The 22,989-nt window shown below is 40.2% G+C and overlaps 2 protein-coding genes across 11 annotated transcripts in view; one reads left to right on the top strand and one right to left on the bottom strand.

The window, feature by feature from the left end:
* The window catches only part of LOC106558737 (sperm-associated acrosin inhibitor-like), a 124,011-nt gene extending 115,390 nt beyond the window's left edge, over positions 1 to 8,621 (bottom strand). Inside the window, exons 1-2 of the mRNA XM_038535104.1 lie at positions 8,538 to 8,621; positions 4,809 to 4,894 (exon numbers count right to left, since the gene is read on the bottom strand). The gene's annotated coding sequence lies outside the window, so the exon portion shown is untranslated. The remainder of the gene's footprint in view (positions 1 to 4,808; positions 4,895 to 8,537) is intronic.
* A 135-nt stretch (positions 8,622 to 8,756) lies between these two features.
* Positions 8,757 to 22,989, top strand: part of FBXO38 (F-box protein 38) — a 56,193-nt gene continuing 41,960 nt past the window's right edge. For 5 of the 10 annotated variants that reach the window (XM_038535096.1, XM_038535089.1, XM_038535099.1 and 2 more), the window contains exons 1-3: positions 8,757 to 8,882; positions 17,753 to 17,943; positions 21,824 to 21,957. In XM_038535096.1, the coding sequence (XP_038391024.1) occupies positions 17,816 to 17,943; positions 21,824 to 21,957 (262 nt within the window). In that variant the 5' untranslated portion in view covers positions 8,757 to 8,882; positions 17,753 to 17,815. Of the gene's footprint in view, positions 8,943 to 9,661; positions 9,777 to 17,752; positions 17,944 to 18,265; positions 18,354 to 21,823; positions 21,958 to 22,989 lie in introns of those variants that run through there. The other 5 variants (XM_038535092.1, XM_038535093.1, XM_038535090.1 and 2 more) reach the window with 5 other exon arrangements.

Raw genomic sequence — 22,989 nt, 5'->3', positions numbered from 1 at the left:
TTTTCATTTCCCATTCTCAATCACTATCCATTCCTGATGGCAAACTCAGTCTGATCTCAGACAAAAAACAAAACAAACTCATTTATTCCCCCTTAGTCTTAAAGAATTTAAGAAGCTCTAGTTCCTCAGGTAAATCCAAGTTAAGTCACTCTTGGTCAAACCTAATGATTTTTGAGTAGAGTAGTACTATTCTCACAAGAGCCATTAAAATATGTGTGGGTGACTTTTGCTTGTCACAAAGACTGGAGTGGTACTACTTGCATTCAGTGGACTAAGGCTCTGTAATGCTCTGAAGAGTCCCACACAGTGAAGAAATGACCCACCCAAAATGCCAATAGTATTCCTATTGAGAAACGTCCCACCTCTCCCCATGCCCGCACCAGTAATCCGGAATCAATGATTGTACACTCCACTGAACTCTATGTGGTCTCAAAATCTTTCTCAACATAACAATCCAGGTATGCCTTGCCAATCAGATTTGGCTTGGAATACAAAACCTATTTCCCTTTTTAAAACTAAAAGCTTCATGATTCTCAAGATGAAGTCTTCACTTGCTATCTTAGTCCTATTCCATCTCCTATGCTGGTAGCCATGACTTGGTCATCTGACTGCTTTCTCAGTTCTCCTAAGACAAGGGGCTCCCTGTCAGGGAGGTAAGCTCTGTGGCTGGGACCCTGCACCAACCCAACAGGGGTTCTCTGACAGTATATGCCAGCCTGCTAGCATTACCAATCCAAAAAAAAAAAAAAAAAAAAGTCTTACTCACTAGAGAGTAAGCTACACCCTCTAGTGGGGAAACCACATGTAATATAGCCAACTTCTTTGGAAGAATAACATCCAAAAGAAAATCCTACCCAAAGTGACTGAAGTTAAAAAATCAAAAACAAAAAGTGTGTGTCTGGCAATTTCTAGGGCTCCTGCATCTGAGAAGTCCAGAGGAATCTCTGAACTCAGGCATGGCTAGATCAGAGTCTCAGAAAAAGTTGCCAGAAATTTTCCTCTCCACTTTTGGGATCCCCCCATGCCTTCCTTGCTGTTGTCTTCATTCTTAGAAAGACACTGACAACCTCGCCTCACTCCCATCCCTGCAGCAGACCTAAGCAGTTCTAGAGTTACAGTTTCAGTAGGAGACAGCTTTCCTTTCCTAAAACGTCTAACAAAAGATTTAAGTTTTATTAGACTAGCTGGAATAAGATTCTTGAATCAGCCTACAATATTTGGCTATAGGCATGCTTAACTCTCATTGAAATGGACTGAGTTATAAGGCACTGCAGGAGCCAGGGTTGACACAGCCCCTCTATACGGACTAGAAGAAGATAAAAGAATTGTTCCCTGAAGGAATATTGAGGCACTATTACCAGAATAAATGAATGAAAGTCAAGCAAAACAACAGATGTGTTGGCACTATCCTTTCTGGATGCCATTTTTCCCTCCCCTGATTCTGAGGTTGCCCTTAGGCCTGTGCAAAACTCAACTCAATCCCCTGCTATTTTTTTTTCCTTTACTATAATTAACTATTTAGCCTTTTTGTATCACAGTAACACTTATCTTGGTAGAAAGCAAGGAAATGTCACCCAGAGATCTAAGCCTTCTGGAAACCATGCTCCTGTACTCATTCACACAAAACTATTTAACTTCCCATTCCATAAACCAAGAAGTCTAGTAAGAGGATCCCAGGGCATTTATATTCTTATTACTTGCTCTGTAGCTCTAATTTTGCAGAGTTCTCCATCAGCTCCTCATTTCACCTGATACTGATGCCTCACTTCTTACCACTTTGGTGCAAATGAGACCCTCCCCATCTTCCTTCATTCCTCAAGCACTTTCAACGCTATTTGGGGTAAGAAATGTTTTGTGAAGGTTTGAGATCATAAGGGAGGACACTGGCTAGCAACCATAGGAACTGTATCAGGATTCTTTTTAAGAGTGATGAAAATCCAGGGTGCCTGGGTGGCTCAGTTGGTTAAGCTTCAACTCTTGGTTTCAGCTAAGGTTATGATCTCAGGGTCATGAGATCGAGCCCTGTGTTGGGCTCTGTGCTCTGCATGAGTCTACTTGAGGTTCTCTCTCCTCCTCTCCCCACCCCCCCAACTCTCTCGCTCTCTCAAATAAATATTTTTGAAAAAAGAATGATGAAAATCCAACTGCAATTTAGCTTAGGCTAAATAAGAAATATGTGGGTTCATGCAATTAGGATTCAGGATGGGTCTTGACTCAAGCACAGCCACAGATTTAAGCAATACCAGGAGTCCATCTCTGCCCTCTGCTAGTCTTTCATTAAGTGCTGAGCTAATGACTCAATCTACAGACATACAGACTCCATCTACATGAAGAGACAATGGCTGCTACCTCCCCAGGCAAGTGTCCTTATAGCTCAGGAGCCAAAAGGAAAAAAGGGTGGGAAGAAGGCAATGCTGGGACCCAGTTCAACACCCCTCCAATCATTATGCAACTACAATCCCAGATATGGGAAATGGAACTTTTTTTACATGATTGTCTTATAATACCCAAAAGATTAAGTGTAAATATAGAAATTAAGATTGAATTTTATCTATATTACTATTTTGTGTTCAGAAATTATAGTGTCATTTAAAATGTTTGTCATATTTTAAGAAAATACAGCATATTAAAGAATGCATGAATCTTATTCTATTAAAAGTTTTTTGAGTATTGATTTAAACTTAGAATTTTAAGTTGAAAGAATAAGAATTTTATTAAAACTAAATATTATTGTCATTTTGAGGAGAAGTTGTCATTTGCCATATTTATATGCTTAATTGAATAGAATTATGTTTATTTATTTGGGAAGGTTTCATTTGTGATGCAATTGAAGCACTTAGAAGGAAAAATTGAGTATAAATGGATTTATCCATTTATGAATTCCTTCATTCAATAAAACTTAACTGTGTGCCCCTCTCCATTTGTTCAATTTTGAGAAACCAATTCACCTCTATGCTTATTTATTTGTCTTTCCTTTCCAAACTGAAGGTTTATCATCACAATTGTTTCCTTGCACTTAGTCCAATGCCTAGACTCAGAGCAAGCACTCAGAAATATATATTGAATAAATTCATGAACCATGCGAGACTCAAAATGCAATTAGCTTTTAAAAATTACAACTATTCTCTCCCTGTTACCTTTGGAACATCATTTTCTGTCCCAGTATTGGGTTCACCTAGGGGCCCATCTTCCATTTCTTTCCTTGTAATAGCTGAATGACATTGATTCACCTTCTGCCTATAGGGAGGTAACCTGTTCATTTGGGTAAGATAAAGGGGAGAGTCACAAGGTATCCAAAGGGAAACAGTGATCCTGTGCACAGCTAGGACTTATTGTTTGTGAAGGAAAATGAGATTGAAATGGTAGGCTACAATCAATGTGTATGGGCTTTGGGCCTCTTATTAACAAGTTATAAATGTATACATAAAGGTTGAAAATACTATCACAAAGAAGCCATTGACACAATTCACAGCATGCTTTAGGAAGATTAATCAGATTATCACTTGGAGGAAAAATTACAAGAATGTACCATTTAGTAATTAGGAATTTGGGTTTTGAAGTCAGATAGCTTAGTTTCACAATGATTCTCTCCAATTTACTAGCTATGTGACCTTTAGCAAAATACTTAACCTCTCTGAGTTGCATTACTTATAAAATGGGACAAGTGATCCTTAGGTCACAGAATTCATTGGCTTAAATTGATGATGTATTTAAATGATTGGTAGAGTGTCACTGTGACATTAAAAATGCAAAACCAAAACAAACACAATGAAAGTAAGACTTTGCAAGGGAGAGGCTAGAGCCAGGATGATTTAGGAGATGGAGCTACAATTAAGAAGTAGTGACACAGAAGCCCATAGGGGAGGGAAAGTGAGTTTAAAGAGTACTTACAGTTATTTCAAGTATAGCTGCATACAGTTTGGACTCACTTAGTGCCTGCTGTGCTGCCGGGCATCCTGGGATTCCCCTGAAATGTTTTTGTAAATGATGTCTCTAGCCTGCCTAAGAACAGAGACTCGTCCCTGGTCATCTCTGCAGCCCTGGTGTCTCATATATTCTTAGGTTGCACGAAATATTTTAACAAATGTCAGCTGATTGTAAATAGTTCTTGACATTTCAAACCATTTTCTAAAGAGTAATTTCTTTATTCTGATATTTCTAGAGATCAGGCTAAAGGATTTGCACTAGATGAATGTAGTATTGGGGAAAACACAATACGAGTAATTTTAAAAAGAAAGCTTGTTAATTTCTTAAGTTTCATCCTTCATTTTTCCCCTTTTCCATGACATAACTTTGGTCTGGTGTAGTTTGGTCCAAATTCAAAATAAAAAGCAAAGGCCATGTTGCTTAGTGCTTACTCAGAGCTTATGCTCATAAAAGCCTCCCATGAAGATTTTTCCTTCTGTTTCTCTTTCTCTTCCTTCCTTTTTCTTTTCTTTTCTTTCTTTTCTTTTCTTTTTTTTTCTTTCTTCTCTCTCTTTTGTTGTTGTTGTTATTATTGTTGTATTTTTGGGTGTTTTTTTTCTCCCTAACCTACCAACCTGTGTTTGGTTTTGAAACTGCAATTCTCAATGCATATACCTAGGTACAATATCCCTTCTTAGGATTTCCTTATGTAACTTGCGAAAATGTAAAATGCTTTGAAAATGAACTTCAGAAATATCTCATGCTAAGAATTCAGCCCTTGCAACTTCAATTACAGCTGAGAAGAGGGAAAGAAAGGCCTCTGGACAGTCAAATAATAATAGCTAAGCTTTGTGGGTTTTGACACATGCCAGGCACTGCTCTAAGTAGATTACAAACATTACCTCACAAAAAAACAGAAGACAGCAAAGATGTGGAGAAATTGGAACCCTTTGTGCACGGTTGGTGAAAATATGAGATGGTGCAGCTGCTGTGGAAAAATTAAAAATAAAATTACCATATGATCCAGCAATCCACTTTTAGATATATATGTGAGAGAACAGAAAGGCGGATCTAGAAGAGATATTTACATACTCATGGTCACTGAAACATATATCCACAATAGCCAAGAGGTAAAAACAACCCAAATGTCCACCAATGGATGGACTGACAAAATGTGGTGTATAGATACAATGGCATGTTATTCAGTCTTAAAAAGGAAGGAAATTCTGACACATGCCACACATGGATGAAACTTGAAGACATTATGCTAAGCGAAAGCAGCCAAACATAAAAGGACAAATATTATATGATTCCACTTAGGTTAGGTAAATAGAGACAAAAAGTGGAATGGGGATTGCCAGGGGCTGGGCGTGAGCAGGGATGGGAGTTGTTTAGTGGGTAGAGTTTCAATTTGGGAAGATAAAGAGGTGGGTGGTGGTCACTGTTGCACAACAATGTAAATATACTTAATGCCACTGAAGTCTACACTTAAAAATGGTTAAGACGGTAAATTTTTTATCTGTGTTTTTACACAATTAAAAAGAAACACATAAAGAATCATTCACAGGCAGACTCAAAACTGTACTGGTAGGGTTCCCAGTCTTTCTTTTGGATACCGCTACATATAGCAAACAAACAGACAAACAAACAAACAAAAAGATGAGGAAGTGTAGTAAATTAAAGATGGCCACAAATTCTTTGCTACTCCTTCAATTAAGACGTGGAGTCTTGTTCTCCCCTTGAATCTAGGCCGGCTTAGTGTCTTCTTGACCAATAGATTATGAGAGAAGGAACTTCTGGGATCCTAGGCTAGATCATAAGAAGTCCTACTCTTAAAAAAAAAAAAAAAAAAAAAAATAAGTCCTACTCTACTGCTTGGAACAGCTCACTCTCTGCATTTTCTGTCTCTCAGAGCTCCCAGAGAAGCACTTTGTTGTGAGAAACCCAAACCAGAGAAAGAGGCCACACGCAGGCACTCTGATGGATGGCTCTAGCTGAGCCAGTAGGGCTTCCAGCCTGAGTCACCAATAACAACATCCATTTGAGCCTGACGTTAACTATAGTTTCAGCTCACACCTGATGGCAAATGTGTAAGAGAGCCCAAACTAGAACCACCCAGCCAAGCCCAGTCAACCCACAGTATCATGACAGATCATAACAAATTGTGTTAAACCACTAACTTCTGCAGTGGTTTATGATGTAGGTACCATAGTGATGTCCATTTTTACTTGGTAGACCTGAAGCCAAGAGTTGAAATGCTTGCTCACGGTCTCATGCCAGTAAGCAGAGAACTCACATTTGAACCAGAGCTTTCTAAACTTCTAAAATTGTAAAGCCTGCATTGCTGACTACTGAATATACAGTTTCTCAGCTGAAACAGCTGTAAAAGGATTTACTTCTCAAAAAATCCCGAATTTAAATTCATAGCTGAGGGTAGCCTCGGCGGCCCAGTGGTTTAGCGCCGCCTTCAGCCCAGGGTGTGATCCTGGAGACCAGGGATCGAGTCCCACATTGGACTCCCTGCATGGAGCCTGCTTCTCCCTCTACCTGTGTCTCTGCCTCTTTCTCTCTGTGTGTGTGGTGAATAAATAAAATCTTTAAAAAATAATAAATCCATAGCTGGTTTTACCACATTACTAAACTCCAAGTGTAATGTGGCTGACCCTGACGTACATGGTACCTCCTGCAGTTGTGCCTTACACAGGCCGCATAGCCCTAAGTGGACCTGAACAAACCCTGTCCTCTATTCTCAACCACAGCCTGTTCTCTTAAGTGTTAAGACCTTCTAACAAATATCAGTCCTCATTTAAAGGCCTAAGAAGTTTCAAGGGAGGAGAGAGGTTGGTGCTAGAACCTATGTCAGTATGAGAAGTAAGAGGTATTTAAAAATACCTAAGGGGAGCCTGGGTGGCTCAGTCAGTTAAGCGTCTGCCTTCAACTCAGGTCAAAATCCCAGGGTTCTGGGATTGGATCCTGTGTCGGGCTCCCCCCTCTGTGGGGAGTCTGCTTCTCCCTTTGCCTTTGCCCCTCTCTCGGTCTCTCATGCATAAAATAAAAATAAAATCTTAAAAAGTTTTAGCTAAAAAGTAGGGAGTTAAAAAAACAAACAAACCCACAGTGGTTCAGGGCCATTTAGCGTCGGGCAGATTTCACTGTAGAGGGCAGAGCTTCCCTGATGATGCCACTGTATGAGAGCAGGGAACACTAGCTCAGGACTCTAATAAAAACCCACATCACGAAGGAACAAAAAAATCTCAGAGGTAAAGGGATGCACACATTCTACCTTAAAATGTTAAAACTGGGGCGCCTGGGTGGTTCAGTCAGTTAAGCGTCCAACTCTTGATTTCGGCTCAGATCATAATCTTCGGGTTCTGAGAGTGAGTCTTGTGTAGGGCTCTGCACTCATCAGGGAGTCTGCTTATTCTTCCTCCTCTACTTCTCTGTCTCCCCTCTCCCCTCCCCCTTACAAATGAATAAATAAAATCTGAGTAAAAGAATATTAAAACTAGGGCAGCCCGGGTGGCTTAGCAGATTAGTGCCGCCTTCAGCCCAGGGCGTGATCCTGGAGACCCGGGTTCGAGTCCCACGTCAGGCTCCCTGGGTGGAGCCTGTTTCTCCCTCTGCCTCTCTCTCTCTCTGTCTCTCATGAATAAATAAATAAAATCTAAAAAAAAGAAAAAGATTGTTAAAACTAGTTAAGTCTATTTATACACAGCAGGCATATATCACTCAGAAACCATCTTGATTCAGCATTTATTACAATGTTTGTGGATATCCTTTTGTTGGGACACCAGCTGGCTCAGTGGTTAAGCCTCTGCCTTCAGCCCAGGGCGTGACCCTGGAGACCCGGGATCGAGTCCCACGTCGGGCTCCCTGCATGGAGCCTGCTTCTCCCTCTGCCTGTGTCTCTGCCTCTATCTGTGTGTGTCTCTCATGAATAAATAAACAAAATCTTAAAAGATACATACTTTGTTTCTCTCTCTAAATTTGAAGTAGGAAACACATCTCATTTGTATTTCTGGTCCCACCATAGTACATTTTTACCAAAGGAGGAAGGCTAATGAAATTCAGTAATATACTGATTTAAAGACTTGACCCATTTGCACCCAGATAAGTCCCTTGTATCTATGCCAGGCTCAGTGCCAGACACTTGCGTATAGAATTCCTATTTGTTTTTCTAAACAATCCGGAAAACAGAAAAAGCCACGGTGTTTATTGTTTGTTTAAGTTCAAATACGGAAGAAATCGAGGAAAGGAACGGACACGGGAAGGGGATGTCATTCTCACTTAGAGGAGTAAGGTGACGTGAAGGCGGGCGTTAAGATGAACAGTATATAACTATGATGAGGTCTTGTTGCCTTTTCTTCCCAGAGCCCTAACTCGAGACACGTGGTGTGAGACGTGGAATGGCACAGCTAGAACTCTGATAAGCTGCCAAGATAAGCTGAAACCTATGAGACCAAAGCATAGTGGGGAAAGCGGGAAGACCAGCTTCGGCCTCGAGGAAGGAATAGGAAGGCCCCCCCCCCCCCAAAAAAAAAAAAAAGTAAAAAAAGTCTTCTTTTAGCTAAACGAAACGAATTCTGGCAAAGTCCCTACTGGAACGCAGTCCTTTGACTCCAAAAGCTTACCCAAGGCCGCCCAACACCTGCGAAGCGAGCACCTGCCTCCCCAGCGTCAGACTCCAGGCGCTTCCGGCGCGCCGACGCCCTCCCGGAAACAGGGACGGGCCCCACCCGCCCCCACTCCCCCCGCCCCCATCAAACCGCCACGCTCAACATGGCTGCCGTGACTCGAAGCCTGCGTCCCACACCCAACATGGACACCGGGAGCGAGCCCAGCCCCGGAAGGCAACCCTCCGGAAATGCCCGAGCGGCGGCGGAAGCGGAAGCGCCGCGGCGGTGGGGGCCGCGGGAAGTGTCGGTCGCGCTTCTCCCACCCTCTCAACCACAATAACAGACAGAGGGCCGGCTTAGGTGAGGTGGCGGCCGAGTGGGCCCGGGGACCAGCGGCAGGCCGCAGAGCCGTGGGTGTAGGTGTGTGTGTGGGCGGCGGGGACGGCAGGGGCGGGGAGGAGGCCGTCTGGGGGCTCCCGGGCTCCCGGGCTCCCGGGCTCCCGACAGCCTGGACTCTCGGTCTCTGGCCCCTTTCGGGCCTCGATCTGCCGGGAGAGCAGAGATTGGGTGTGTGGGTGTTGGCCTTGTAGGCCCTGGTTGCGGGGTTTGCTTACCTCGTCCAGACCTGGCCGAAGATTCTAGCATATAGAATCCTCTCTGGGTTTAGGTTTCCCCAGAATGGGGGCGGGGTGGGGGGTTGGCCTGGGCAATTCATGGGACACCCTCCCACCCGGGGCGCCACGAATTCTACAGTGTTAACGCTGTCAGTGTTTAAGCCGATATGTTGAGGAAGATCTGTAGTCAGCGTGCTGAGGGGATGTCCCTTGGCAAGACGCAGGGAATACAGCTTTGAGAGGCGGCCAGGCCTGGGTTCAGGAGCCTCAAGTTCTAGTCTTACCTTGCCACCGACTCCCTGTGTGACCTTGCCCAGGTCCATTACCTTCTGCTATAGCACACCTTGCGTATCTGTAAAATGAAAGTGTTGGTTGCCTCTGATGCTTCTCCTAGCTCTGAAAATCAGATTACCAGCTCCCGTTAAAGGAGTCTTTCCTTAGAGACAGACCTGAAAAGCTTGTCTTCTCTGCCTCCTGGATAGCTAGGAATTGACTGATAAGAGATGTCTACGTGTTTCTTTCCAGGCCCCAAACTGGCCAAGGGCAGCTGGGTACTTAGGAAGGTTCTTGTGCAGGGAGAAACTCTGTCCTGACGACTTTGTTTTATGAATCCATGCCAGCAGTGTAAAAACACACCTGTGTGAGTAATGGGAGACCTCTCTCTCTTTTATTTTTTTGTCCTAGAGCTGCTGTTAACTAGCTGGCACTTTGGGCAAATTCCTTTGGGCTCTCTGGACTTGGGATTTCTCAGCTAGCAAATGAGAGCGTTGGATTAGGTCACTGGTTCTTAATCCTCTTTCCCATACCCTGAGCACAATTGAAGAATAAAATAATGGCTCTATAAGGCCCTGGTTTTCAGGGTGAGAGAAGGGGTGGGATGTGGAAAGCTACATGTTGTGTAGTCCTATAGATTGAAAAAAAATGTGCTTGTAATTTTTAACTTCTGACAGTTAACTGGTTTAGGTGACCCCTGAGGTTCCTTTTGTCTTTTTAAAAATTGCAGTGCTGTGATTCTTATGTTCTCCTAGGGTAAGGAATATAGGTTGTGGGTGTGTGTGTGTTTATTTATTTTTGTAAGATTTTATTTTTAGGTAATCTATACCCAACATGGGGCTCAAACTTAGAACCCCGAAATGAAGAGTCTCATGCCCTACTGACTAAGCCAACCAGACACCCCTTGTGTCTGTGTTCGTTTAAATGAATATGTGCCTGCAGGTAACACACTTTAGTGAAGAGGATACTAAGACATAGCAAAAGAGAAAAAGGGAAAACGAGGTTTCAGCAAGGTAAAGTGACGTAGTAAAATAAAATTGGTCTTGTCTTGGAGTTTGAGACCTGTATCCTTGCTTCAGCACTCATAGTTTCTGACTTGTGTCTTTGGACAAGCCGGCATACCTCTCTGAGCCTCACTTTTCCTTATCCGGAAGATGAAGGGTTGGACCAGGTGGTTCCTAGACCCATTTAGCACTAGAATTCTGTGTGTTTGTTTTCTATTTGAGCAGTTTGGTAGATGTGGTATGGCACTTCTTTAGGCAAGAAGGGCTATCCTAGGTAGTAGATATAATAGATCTATGATGTTAGGAATGGGGTCAAATGAAGTGACATACAAGATTATTTAGATATGAATGAGCTGAAACCAATAGAAACTAAAAAAAGGCATCAGAACCTGAAGGGCAGGGAAACCCTTGACCAGATAGATGATTGAGGACATTGGGGAATTTTAAATGGGAGAAAGGTATTTTTGGTGAGGGTAATAAAAGGTAATTTAAATTATAGTAATGGAAGTGATGGAGTTAAAAGAAACTGGTGTTAGAATCGATCTGCTTTCTGAGACAGTAAGTTTCATGGAATGAAACAATTTGTCACCACCTAGCACTTAGTAGGCAGTCAGTGATAGAGAAGATAGATGGATGGACAGGTAACAGCAATCCAGAAAAGAAGTTTCTCCATAGAATTGTAATTAATTTGATACAGAATAGAGGAGTTGGTTCAGAATTATGAAAATTTTATGGAAGAAGAGATCTTTAAGTTTTATGGTTAGTTGTAAGATAGTTGGTTTATCTCTGCCCTGTAAAATGTGTTAATAAGAGATAAACATGGACCCAGGAAGGCCTGGTGTGATCTGAGGAAAGGATTAATTAGTTGAATAAGTCAGGGATGGTGGAAGATGTTGGCAAGATGGTAGTGGTATAGGAAGATTTTTAGTTGTGACGTTTAGGGAGTAGAGGAATGGATTTATATGGGATTTTTATAGATATTAGCAATTGTCAGAATTGTGAATAGTAATAAAATCTCTACAGTGGAAATAGAGGATTAAAAGGAAAAGAACTTGATTTTGCAAGCAAGGAAATGTTAGTGCTCCCCTGCAAGAGGTAGAGATAGCCTGAGAGTTAGGGATTAAAAGATAGGAATGAATTTGGGGGCAAACAGAATGAACTGAATTAGTAGAGGATGCATAGTTCTGTTTGAGAAGAGAGGAGATTTGAATTGGCTGGATGGAAGGAGAAGAGCATACCTAAGAGAAATTGTATTACAGAAGGACTCCTGGCTTAATACAGACAACTCAGGCTTACTGCTTAGAATGTACTTGCAAACTGGGATGAAAAAAGATGCTTCCAGTGGCTAAGGCCTGCTAAACAGACAGCCACCAAAAGACTACAGGATATCCCAAACTGCTAAAAGCTGTTGTGTGGGACTCTAAATGACATGGACCACAAACCCTAATTTGTGAAGGAGGGTGTGGTCAGCAGCAGGTCTGTCAGAGCATCCAGAAGCCCATCTCAGAGCACTGGGGCATAGCTCTGGAATGCAGAGAGACAGCCTAGGTGCAGAGCCTGACTTGATGATAGGGTGTGTAGTGTAGGCCAAGAAGTCTGAATGACACTTAACACATGCCCTGGGGCAAGTGACTTATCCTCTCTGGTTCTGTTTGTCTATCAGAAAATTGAGGGAGCTGGTGTTAGGTAGGGACCTCTGAGTGAGCTTTGATGTCTGTGAAGGCCCTGAAATTGTGTATGAAATTCATTGTGCATGAATCTGGGTATGTTTTATTTTCCTTTTGGGGAGAAGATGTGCAGCTTTCACCATAGCCTCAGATGGGTTTGTGACCCACAAAAATTAAGAGCTGTGTGACTAGGTAGTCTCCAAGGGCCCTTTCAGCTTTTGATATTCTGGGATTCTATGCTTCTGTCGGAATGACTTTTTTGAGGTTTAGAGTCTGAGTCTTCAGAACTTGCCAACCCTAGAAATACCTAGTGCTACAAAATATATTCTTCATGTATTTATACTCACTTGTTATTTATCCTCACCTCTCCCTTACCCTCTGTGACTCCTTTGCTAGGCCCACTTCAGTGCTTCATCTTTACCTACTGTTGATTTTTCCTCCTTTGCTCTTTTTCTTCTAAGCTACTTGTGCGTGGCACCTTCCCTGCCTTGTTGAGTTTCTCAAGGGCAAATGGTGATATGCTGGGATAGGGGTAGGAAAAAAAAACAAGATATGGAAGGGTACTTTTCTATTCTCACTTGCTTTTTATCCCTCATCCTATTAAAAGAAAAGCAATTAAGAGAGAGAGTGCACAGACAAGAGAGACACTGTCATCACTTGGATTTTGCTTGCCTTGCATGGTGTTTTCTTCTCATACAGCAATGCTAGGCCCCTGTTATACTCAGCATAGCCTGGCTAGGTATTTCACTTCAGTGAAGATGAAGCCAACCTTAGTTGTCCTTTATAGAGTTTGAGTGATGGTAGGGGCACATAAATAAATCCTTTAACAAGGAAGTTTTTTATCTCCTGGATATTTCTAGGACACCTGCCTGGAGGAGGAAAAGACCACTGTCTTTCCCCTGGCTGTGGGTCCTGACCTTTTAAGTCCTTAGATATAGGATGAAGATCTTACCTTTTACCCTAGTGTACATCTCCACAAATTCCCCACCAGAGGCTTAAAGCACAGAAGTTACTACTCCACCTGCTGCCAGCTACATGAAGAAGTTTTCAATTCTAGGCATCATATGGGGAGAAAAATTGTGTGTGTGTGTGTGTGTGTCTAATTTCACCTAAAATTTTGTTAGGCCCTTTGGTAGTTTGTGTTAATGCATACTGCAAGTTAAATAGGTTTTTGTGGGCTTGGTAAGAATGTTCTTTGCATAATGTTGTATAAAGTCATATATGTGAGTAAATATCTTTTCTGAGTTCTAAGCAAGTGAACTTTAATAAACCCAATAATATTTAAGGTATAGTCTGTTTTCTGTTTGGTTTAAAAATTCAAGTATCAGTTGTACCCCGGGGCTACTAGATCTGATTTCCACAAAAATGACTTGCAAAATAATAAGGAACACCAAAAGGTGGAATCATAAGATGAGAGTGTAAATTGTTAGTGGTGTAGATTTGTTGAAGAGACAGGGAGAAAGACTAAGAAAGATTTTTACTTACAGGATGAAAGTCAAGAACATGGTATTCATGAAAGGTTAGAGTTGTCAAGATTCTTAAAAGTAAAGCATGTGCTAAAATATGATAGCTGAAGAATTCATTCATGGTTGAACAGTCTTGTTGAGGCATTTGTAGACACAGGTAGCTGTTTGTTTTGTGTTTCTTGATTGGATTAAGATCTGATTGCATTTTTGCCTGGGTTATAAGCTTGTTGCTGAGATCTTTGAGTGCTGTAGTAGCAAACAGGGTCCTCAGAGGACAATGAGATGGTTCCTAGCAGCTTTGAAGCTAGTGGATGCATCTAGAATAATGGACAGACTGATGGATGTTCACACATTAGATATTTGAGGGTTTATTATGAGCAGACTTGTTTTTACCTAGAGGCAGGAGATTGAGATTCTTTCCCTTACGCTGGCTGAAATGTGGCCAAAATGTTCTTTTTCCTCTTCCTCTTCCTCTTCCTCTTCCTCTTCCTCTTCCTCTTCCTCTTCCTTTTCCTTTTCCTTTTCCTTTTCCTTTCTGATTTTATTTAGGGACCCCTGAGTGGCTCAGCAGTTTAGCACTTGCCTCGGGCCCAGGGCATGATCCTAGAGTCCTAGGATCGAGTCCCACATCAGGCTTCCTGCATGGAGCCTGCTTCTCCCTCTGCCTGTGTCTCTGCCCCACCCCCTTCAATCTTTAAAAAAAAATAAAGATTTTATTTATTTATTCATGAGAGACTCAGAGACACAAGCGGAGGGAGAAACAGGCTCCCTGTGAGGAGCCTGATGTGGGACTCAATTCTAGGATCCTAGGATCACAATGTGAGCCAAAGGCAGACACTCAACCACTGAGAGCCACCCAGGTGCCCAACTACACAAATTTCTATAGGAGAAGCATAAAGTTAGTCTCACAGGGAGTTCAAAAGAGATGAGAAGCTGTTTTCACAAAGGACTTAAGTTTTAAACTAGATTTTGAAAATAGATTAGTGGTGTTATAGGCAAAAAAGGGAAGAAAAGAACATTCTAGTCAGAGTTAATAGCTTATTATGAATGAAAGATCACTGTTTGCCTGGGGGAACTGAGGATATTGGTGCGGCAGGAGTGAGCGTCTAGAAGGAGTCTTAAGGATTGAAAGATGAGATGGGGAAGGTGCGATGAGATGAGATTGGGAAGATTTTATCCTGTAGAAACTAGGATTCCTTGTAGGCTGTTTGTTTGTTTAGATTTGTTTTATAAATTTTCTAATAATGAGGAAGAGTATGAAAAGTAAAAGTCTCTTGGCTACTTTCCTAAACCCCTGTTCTCCCCAGAGGTAGCCACTATTAGTATTTTGTTGTGGACCTTTCTAGAAATGTCCCATGCAAACACATGCATATTCCTTTTTCCCTTATGCAAATGAGGTAATACCTTTGACATAATCTACATCTTGCTTTTTTTCACTTAATATGCAATCAAAGGACTGATTTGAAAAGATTTTTCTGGTTTTAGTGTGCAATACAGTATGGTAAACAGTTATTCAGCAAATTACTTATTGTGGGCCTATTGTGTAGTAGGCTTTGTTCCAGGCCCTGGGAAGCTATTGTAGTCACCTCCCTGAGATTGATAGAGGCCTGAAAGCCTGCAGGAGTGGATGCAGGAGCAATATTGTGGCAAGATTGGTAAGAAGAGCCAATCAGATGACTGGGAAATGAGTGATCACAACATGTTGAGGTTTATGTCACGATTTCTAATTTGAGCATCTGGTAAACTAGAGTAGAGAAAGCATGTGTGTGAATAGGAGAGGGTAGTTGTGGTTGTGGAGAGAGTTCATTTTGGACATAATATTTTTGAAGGAAGTTCAAGATACTCTGATGAAGGTTTCTGAGAGGCAGAGGAAGCAAAGGTCAGAACTCAGGAGAGATAGGAGCTAGAAGTGGATTTCTTTTTTTAAAGTGTATTTGTAGTAGCAGTAGTGGAAGCCCATAGACTGAGTTGCCCCAGGCAGAAGAGGATTCTAGGGTGAATTGGCAAAGGAGACTGAGGAGTGGTCCTAGAGGAATGAAGAGGACCAAGAGAATATCACTTTGGGGTCTCATGTTGTGAGGTTTCAAAGAAAGAGTGGTTTAGCAGTACCCATACTACAGATGGGTCAAATGGGGAAGCATTGAAGAGAGCCTACTGGATTTCATGATGAGGAGGTTAGAATAACCATAGAGCAGTTGCGGGAGCTTATAAGATGGAAAGATTCATTTTCCTGGGAGAACGCAGTGAATAGGGAAAGGTAGGCAGTGATAGAAACAGATGAGTATATTTATAACTTTTTGTGGGAAGTTCTTAGTACAAATTTTTATTTCTCCCAAGGTCTGTTAACCAAAATGGGATGGACAGCATACATATAAGCTTTTAAGAAGGTAAAAGAGATGTCACAAATTTGGTACAAGGTAGCTCATGCAGTTAGTTACTCTTTGCTGAATCCCTTAGGTCTGTACTAGGTGCCTGTTGATAACTAATCAACATACAATTGTAGAAAGGTATTTCTTTGGTTTCCTAGGCCATAGCTGAAGAGATAACAAATTAGATGGGGGATTAGAGGTAGGTGTAGAGGGGTGTGTGTGTGTGTGTGTGTGTGTGTGTGTATGTATGTATGTATGTGTGTGTGGGTAATGCAGGGAGAAGCAGGCATCCTGCTACCTGCATATTTGTCCTTTTTCCCTTATGCAAATGAGGTAATGCCTTTGACAATTTACATCTTGCTTTTTTCACTTAATATACAATCAAAGGGCTGGTTTAAAAAGATTTTTCTGGTTTCAGTGTGCAGTATGGTATGGTAAACAGTTATTCAGCAAATTACTTACTAAGAGAGGTTACAAGTGAGGGAAGAGAGAGAAGAGACCAGAACACATACAGGCACAGGAAATCTGACGATTCACTTAGACATGTAGTTTGCTTCCCTTTATGGATAAAGCAGAGGATCCCCAAGAACTCCACAGACTTCCGTAGTCCCTGAGGAGAGGTATCAGAATATAATGGATATTCATACTGATAACCTGAGGTCATGAAGAAAAGGTTAAGCTTTTATTGAGTCCACTTTGTAGGAAAATAGAAGCATGTACTCCACTTTACAAAGTTTTTATAGTAAAGGCTTGTAATTAGGAAAAAGGAAAAGATGGTACATGAACTGGAGCAAATACTATTCTAGAGATGTACTGATTTGGAACTGCACTCCTGTGCATCACTGCAGAATTATGAAATTTAAGCTCTGATCAAGAGTTCTCTGCGTTTGAGTCCAGCTCATTTTTGAGAATTTTACCAGTGATAGTTGATAATGTTATTTAACGGACAGTGTTTTTACAGGATTCCCTCTTAACCTGATCAACAAAATAAAACAAAACCCTCTGGGTGTTTGCTCATCTGACTTTTAATTCTCCTTCTGCCCTCCTTCCCTTCCTTTTTCTCCCTCCTCCCCTCTCTTCCTTCATCACCAAAGCTTATTTTAAAAACAGACAAAACAAAAAACAAAAAACAAAACAAAACAAAAAAAAAACAGACAAAACATATATTTGACACAAAAGTGAAGTAACCTTTGCTACTTAATGTTTACGGGAGAGGGAAAAGGGTGGTTTTATTCTCTATCTGAAATTGTATATAAATAGTATTTAGTTTTTGAGTGGGAAGTCTAATTTTTATCAGATTTATAAAGGGGTCTGGGTAGGGTCTAATCCCCTCACTTTAAAGGTAGGAAAATAAAGAATTTAAAGGGTGACTCAAGTTCATAGAAGTAGTTTGGCAGATACAGGACTGGAATTCAACGTTCCTCTTCTGCCTTTGTGTGAGGGGCAGACCTAGAATCAAGAGTTCCAGAACTGGAAGGGGTTTTGTTAACCTAGTTTAACCATCTCTTACCTTACAGGTGAAGAGATTGGTGCTTGGGGAAATTGGGTGAATTAGCTAGGAAGAAACAGAATATAAAATAGAATACAAAACTCCTGATTTCTTGGGTTGTTTTTGTTTTTGTTTTTTTTCTCATTCTAAGTAATGCATTTTTATATTCTCTACTGCTCTTCAGAAAAAGATATTCTGTGCATTCTTGGTAACGTTTTTATTAATTTGAAGGTGGTTTGTACTTTTCTTATAAAATAAACATTGTTTACGAAACTAGGTTTTCTGGGAATAACTTCTGAGTCTTAAGTTGATGTGCTTTAGTCTACTCTAGTCTCTGCTTGTTTTCAGCGGCTTTGAATTCAAGTAATCAAGAGGGAAGATTTGCTCTTTGATACTGGAGATAACACAGCAATGGGTCCACGAAAGAAAAGTGTTAAAACGTGTCTCATGAATAATGAAATTGCTGAGGAAACAATATCCGATGAAACAAAGGACTATATGAATCAACTTTCACATGAAGTGCTCTGCCATATTTTTAGGTAAGATTTTGTGTGGTTGACTTTTACCCCCCTAGAATGTGTAATAAGTAGGAGCAAATGCTAGAGCTGCACTGTCTAGTATGGTAGTCACTAGCTACCTGTGGCATTTAAATTCAAGTGAAATGAAAGTGAGAATCCAGTTCCCCAATTACACAAGCTTATATGACCTGTGGCTACTGTGTAGGACAGCACAAACAGTGAAGATAGAGAATACTACTTTCGTTGCAGTAAGCACTATTGGATATTCATTCTCTAGACTGCATTAACATTCCAGGCTTCTTGGAACTCTTATTGACTGATTTGTTGACTTTTGTTATTACAGTACCATGTGTGTACAACATAAGGCAGTGTTTCTGACTTTTTTGACTACAACCCACAGTGGGAAACATTTTCTTCATATGCACATATATGTAAGTGATTGCAATCAAAGTTTCGTGAAATAATACCATACCCATTGTTACTATATGCAACACACACATTAAAGTTGTTCTGTGGTAAAGCTCCTCTCAGAGTCTTTTTTTAAATTATATTTTTGCCCAGACTACATTATAAACAACAGTCAGAGAAAAACCAAAACAAAGAACAACAAAACCCTGCCACTTCCAGTTTCCCCTGCTTTCTTCTTTCAGTCATTATCCATTCAAATAAACAGCCCTAACACACTTTGTCTCTGGAGTTAGAGACCTGACTTGGAAATCATGAGTCTCATTTACTTGCCTTGGACAGTGATTGATAACGATGGTATTGTAAGGATTCGATGAAATAATGGTTTTAAAGCACTCAACACACTGCATAGCATAAATGCTTGGTGAGCCTTAGTGGTTAGGATTTTTCATATTGCTCCGTGATCTTCATAATTACCATTTTAGTCACTAAAATGACTAGACCACTAGACCAAGACACGATAATTAACTTTGCCCTTGTCTTACATCGGGATTGTCGTCAGTTTTTGTCTTAAACAATTGCAATGAACTTTTCCAAGCATTTGGATTTTCTGTTATTTTATTTACCTAGGGGAAATTTCCATATATGAAGTTCTTAGAAATGTTTTGCATTTTTTAAATTATTACATATTTGCAGATAAAGAAGTTTTAAAATAGAGATAGCAGAGCTACTTTAGGGAACCATGGGCACTTTATTTTTCTTTTCCAACATAAGTTTGGAGTAGTCCTTCTACAGTTTGTTGTTGTATGACACAGCATAGTTTTGTCAGTTCAGTTCTGTCTGGCAATAGGAAACCCAAAATAACAGAATTTTTTTTAACATAAAGTGGTACTGAAGTTCATTTGGCAGAAAAAAGTCTCAAAATCTTTCAGAAAGTTTTTTCAGAAAAAGAGTCTTAATCCTACCAGATGTTCAAATACATTCTAAAATACACAATAAATGAGGATTTGGTCCTGGGAAAATTAAGCAGATAGTTGGGTAAAACAGTTGTTATATGTCGGCTCTATGTGGGGATTCAAATGTATGTCGGGATCTAGCTTATGATAAACTTGGTATTCACATCAGTGAGGAAAAGCTGAGTGAATTACTCAGTGATGATGTCATAACCCAAGAACCATTTGGAGAAAGGAATAAAAGCATGTTCTTATCTGTCATTATCTGATACCAAATTCTAAATGCATCAATGAGTTAAACCCTTAAAGCTGTTAAAATCTTGAAAGAGGGACGCCTGGGTGGCTCAGTGGTTGAGCATCTGCCTTTGGCTCAGGGCAAGATTCTGGAATCCTGGGATCAAGTCCTGCATTGGAGCCTGCTTCTCCCTCTGCCTATGTCTCTGCCTCTCTCTCTGTCTCTCTTGAATAAATAAATAAAATCCTTAAAAAAAAAATTCTGGAAGCATAGGTAAAATCCTAAATGCATCACTTTGTTAAACCCGTAAAGCAGTTAAAAAATCCTGGAATAGCATCTGCCTGTGGCTCAGGGCAGGATTCTGGAATCCTGGGATCAAGTCCTGCATTAGGAGCCTGCTTCTCCCTCTGCCTGTGTCTCTGCCTCTCTCTCTGTCTCTTATGAATAAATAAATAAAATCTTAAAAAAAAAGCCCTGGAAGAAAGCATAGGTAAAATTGTTTCTAGGGATGTGTGTTAGATATTTGTTGAATAATGGGAGGACATATTATGAACAAATTGGACCATATTTTAAGTTGAGAGTGGATATGATAACATTTTGCAGTTCAATATTCAAATGGAAGGAGTGGCATCAAGTGTTAACATCTTTTTAAAAATGTACTTGAAATGCCTCCTGCTCTTCAATTATGTATCTATGAAGAAAAAATACAATTCTTTTTCTGAGGGCAAATATGTATGATAATCATGTGATTACTGATCTATTTGTACTTTAAAAGGGTATAAAATTTACTCAGGCATATGGAAAAAATACTTTAGTGTATAACTTGATTCAGAAAACAAATTCAGTATTTCCCATTGTTTATAAAATGTGTAGTCATAATTTCTGAAAATTATCCTATTTATATCTGAGTTAAGTAAAGTGCAAATTAAGTTAGCAATAATGCTTTTTTTTGTGGAAAATTATATTTGATTTTATCTCTTTAAATAGTTTGAAGGGGAAGAGACAGGGTCCAGAGGTTGACAGAAATGGAGCAGAGAAATGCTCAGCAGGCATACTTGGACTTTTCTTTTAGAATTAGCCTAATTTTTAGGAATTAGAGTCAGACCCAACTGTTGACATTCCCTACTCTTCCTTCATCTTTCCTAGCTGTTGACTTTTTGCAGGTTAACTTTTTTGAGCTGATTTCACTACTTGTAAAATAGCACCTGCTATATCAGTGAGGGTTCTAGTAGGAAACAAGATACATATACTTGGCTGGAATTTGAAGATCATTTAATGAAAGACTATTTAGAGAGGTTTAAATAGGGTTAAGGGAGCCAATAAGAAGTGCCAAAGAGTTCAGCTTTGAGACTAGGAATAACAGGAATAACAGAAAGCCTTAGCTTGTGGTATGTGTTGGCCAAAATCAACTGATAGATGGGTAGGGAACACAGAGAAAGAAAGAAAAAGGATTGGGGAGGGCAAATAAAGAACAACCTACTTGGTATAGTTGTGAAACAGTGACTACAGTACAGTGTCTGTAACACAATGTGAGCTCAAAAAAGGGCAGTTTTTGCCTTTTTAAAAAAATAATCTAAGAATGCATGGAGGGGGTGTTCAGGAAGAGAGATGAGATTTTCTGATCTTTCAAAATATATATTGCTATTATTGGAAACAACAAAAGTAGAGGTTAGTTGAAAAGTTTCAGGAAGGAAGAGATAACAGGGAAGTTGGAAAAGAGGAAATTGTACTTGGACGAGGTGTTCTCACTTAATGCTTATACAATACTTGTATGTGATCTGAAAGATAAAAAGATCTAGGAAAAAAATGCATGCTATAAACTTGGTATAGATGTTTGTTGATGGAGAAAATAGATTCTGGGTGTTGAGTGAAGAGAGGAATTTTTTTAGCTACTACAGGAGATGAATTCTGTAAAAGCTATAAAATTATATTGGCCGTGTTCAAACTAATTCTCTCTGAACTTTTTCATATTACCTTAACATCAGGGTATGATACGCACTGAGATCTTTTTCTTTTCTTTTTTTTTTTCCCCTTTGAGATTTTCTTTGTAAAAACTTAAAAGGAGTAGGCAGGTTTTTGCAAACCACTCTATGAAGGGAGCTCAGTAGTTTATTTGGATGCTTGAGTATTGCTGACTCATCGGTTTTTAATGAAAGCTTTACGTGTATGTTAATCTTAAAACCCTGCAAATATTGCTAAGGTCTTATTTCATTGACAGGGTAGGAGCATGGAAGAAGAAAAAAAAAACCTGTTGGTGAGAGGAAGTACTTACCCACTTGATAAATATGAGTTTCTTTCTCTCACAAAGGTACCTCCCTCTGCAGGATATCATGTGTATGGAATGTCTTTCCAGGAAGCTAAAAGAAGCAGTGACCCTATATCTGAGAGTGGTGAGGGTTGTGGATCTCTGTGCAGGGCGGTGGTGGGAATACATGCCAAGTGGTAAGTGGATCTAGCCTGTAAGGTACCCTGGAGCCCTATTGGAACCTAATAATTAATATTCCCATCAAACATCACTTGTCTTAAGATAGGCAATCTAAGTCACTTCGTTGGTAGGGAGGCAGAATTTTATCTAAATTACTTGATTGGTTTGGGTTGATAAAATATGTTTTGCCTGAGGCTTTACTGGCTTATTTCCTTAAGGAACTATGTCATATGTCAGCCTGTTCCACAAATGTATGATTGGAGAACTCTATATATATCTATTATATTTGACAAAGTGTCCTTTGTTCTATGATGCAGGTTTTCATAGTTTCCCTGTACCCTTTAATGGCATCTTCTGGTTAAACAAATATTAATCAATTTCTGTAAAGCTGCTCTAGCAGCCCACAGAAATTGCACTTCTTGAGCTTTCGTTTCTTTAGCACTTTTGGAAGGCCGATACAAGGTCTTAGAGATTCTTAAATAAGACATTGGCCTTAGGTGAAGAATTCAGAGTTAGTGGCCTAACCACACAAATGGACCTTAGGTAAAGAGACCAGAAAAGAAAGTTCGTGACTTTCATTAAGGAGAGCACACCTGAAAGAAAAGAATTAGAATTAAGGACCAATCAAGGCTTCTTTTCAGTTAATACCAGTCTATTAACTAGTGCCTTTTAGTTACTGTCATGTAGCAATTTTGAATGTCTTGTTTAACCACTTTTTATCAGCGTTATCCAGATCCTGATATTTTGAAAATGTGATGAGGTTGGGATGAGGGAGCCTTGACAGAAGTGAAGTGGAACAGGATAGTCTGTCTGCAATACGGGAATATTTTACAGTTTGGGGTGCTATATCCTTTTGAAAGGGTCATCAGTCAACTGGTAACTCTTACCAGTTGGCCAGAATTAGTTATCAGTATATATACTTTTTTGTGAAGAACATTGCAGAGACCTGAGGCTAAAGCTCAGCTTGGTGAGAGGCAAACTCAGTTGTCTTCAAATACTTCAAAGAAAACATCCTAAGGGAAAAGGGCTCCTTTTATTCCAGAGAATGA

This window comes from Canis lupus, chromosome 4 (assembly GCF_011100685.1).
Source record: "Canis lupus familiaris isolate Mischka breed German Shepherd chromosome 4, alternate assembly UU_Cfam_GSD_1.0, whole genome shotgun sequence".
Taxonomy (NCBI): Eukaryota; Metazoa; Chordata; class Mammalia; order Carnivora; family Canidae; genus Canis; species Canis lupus.
The sequence above is the reverse complement of the archived record's forward strand: the minus strand, read 5'-3'. Positions and strand labels throughout refer to the sequence as shown.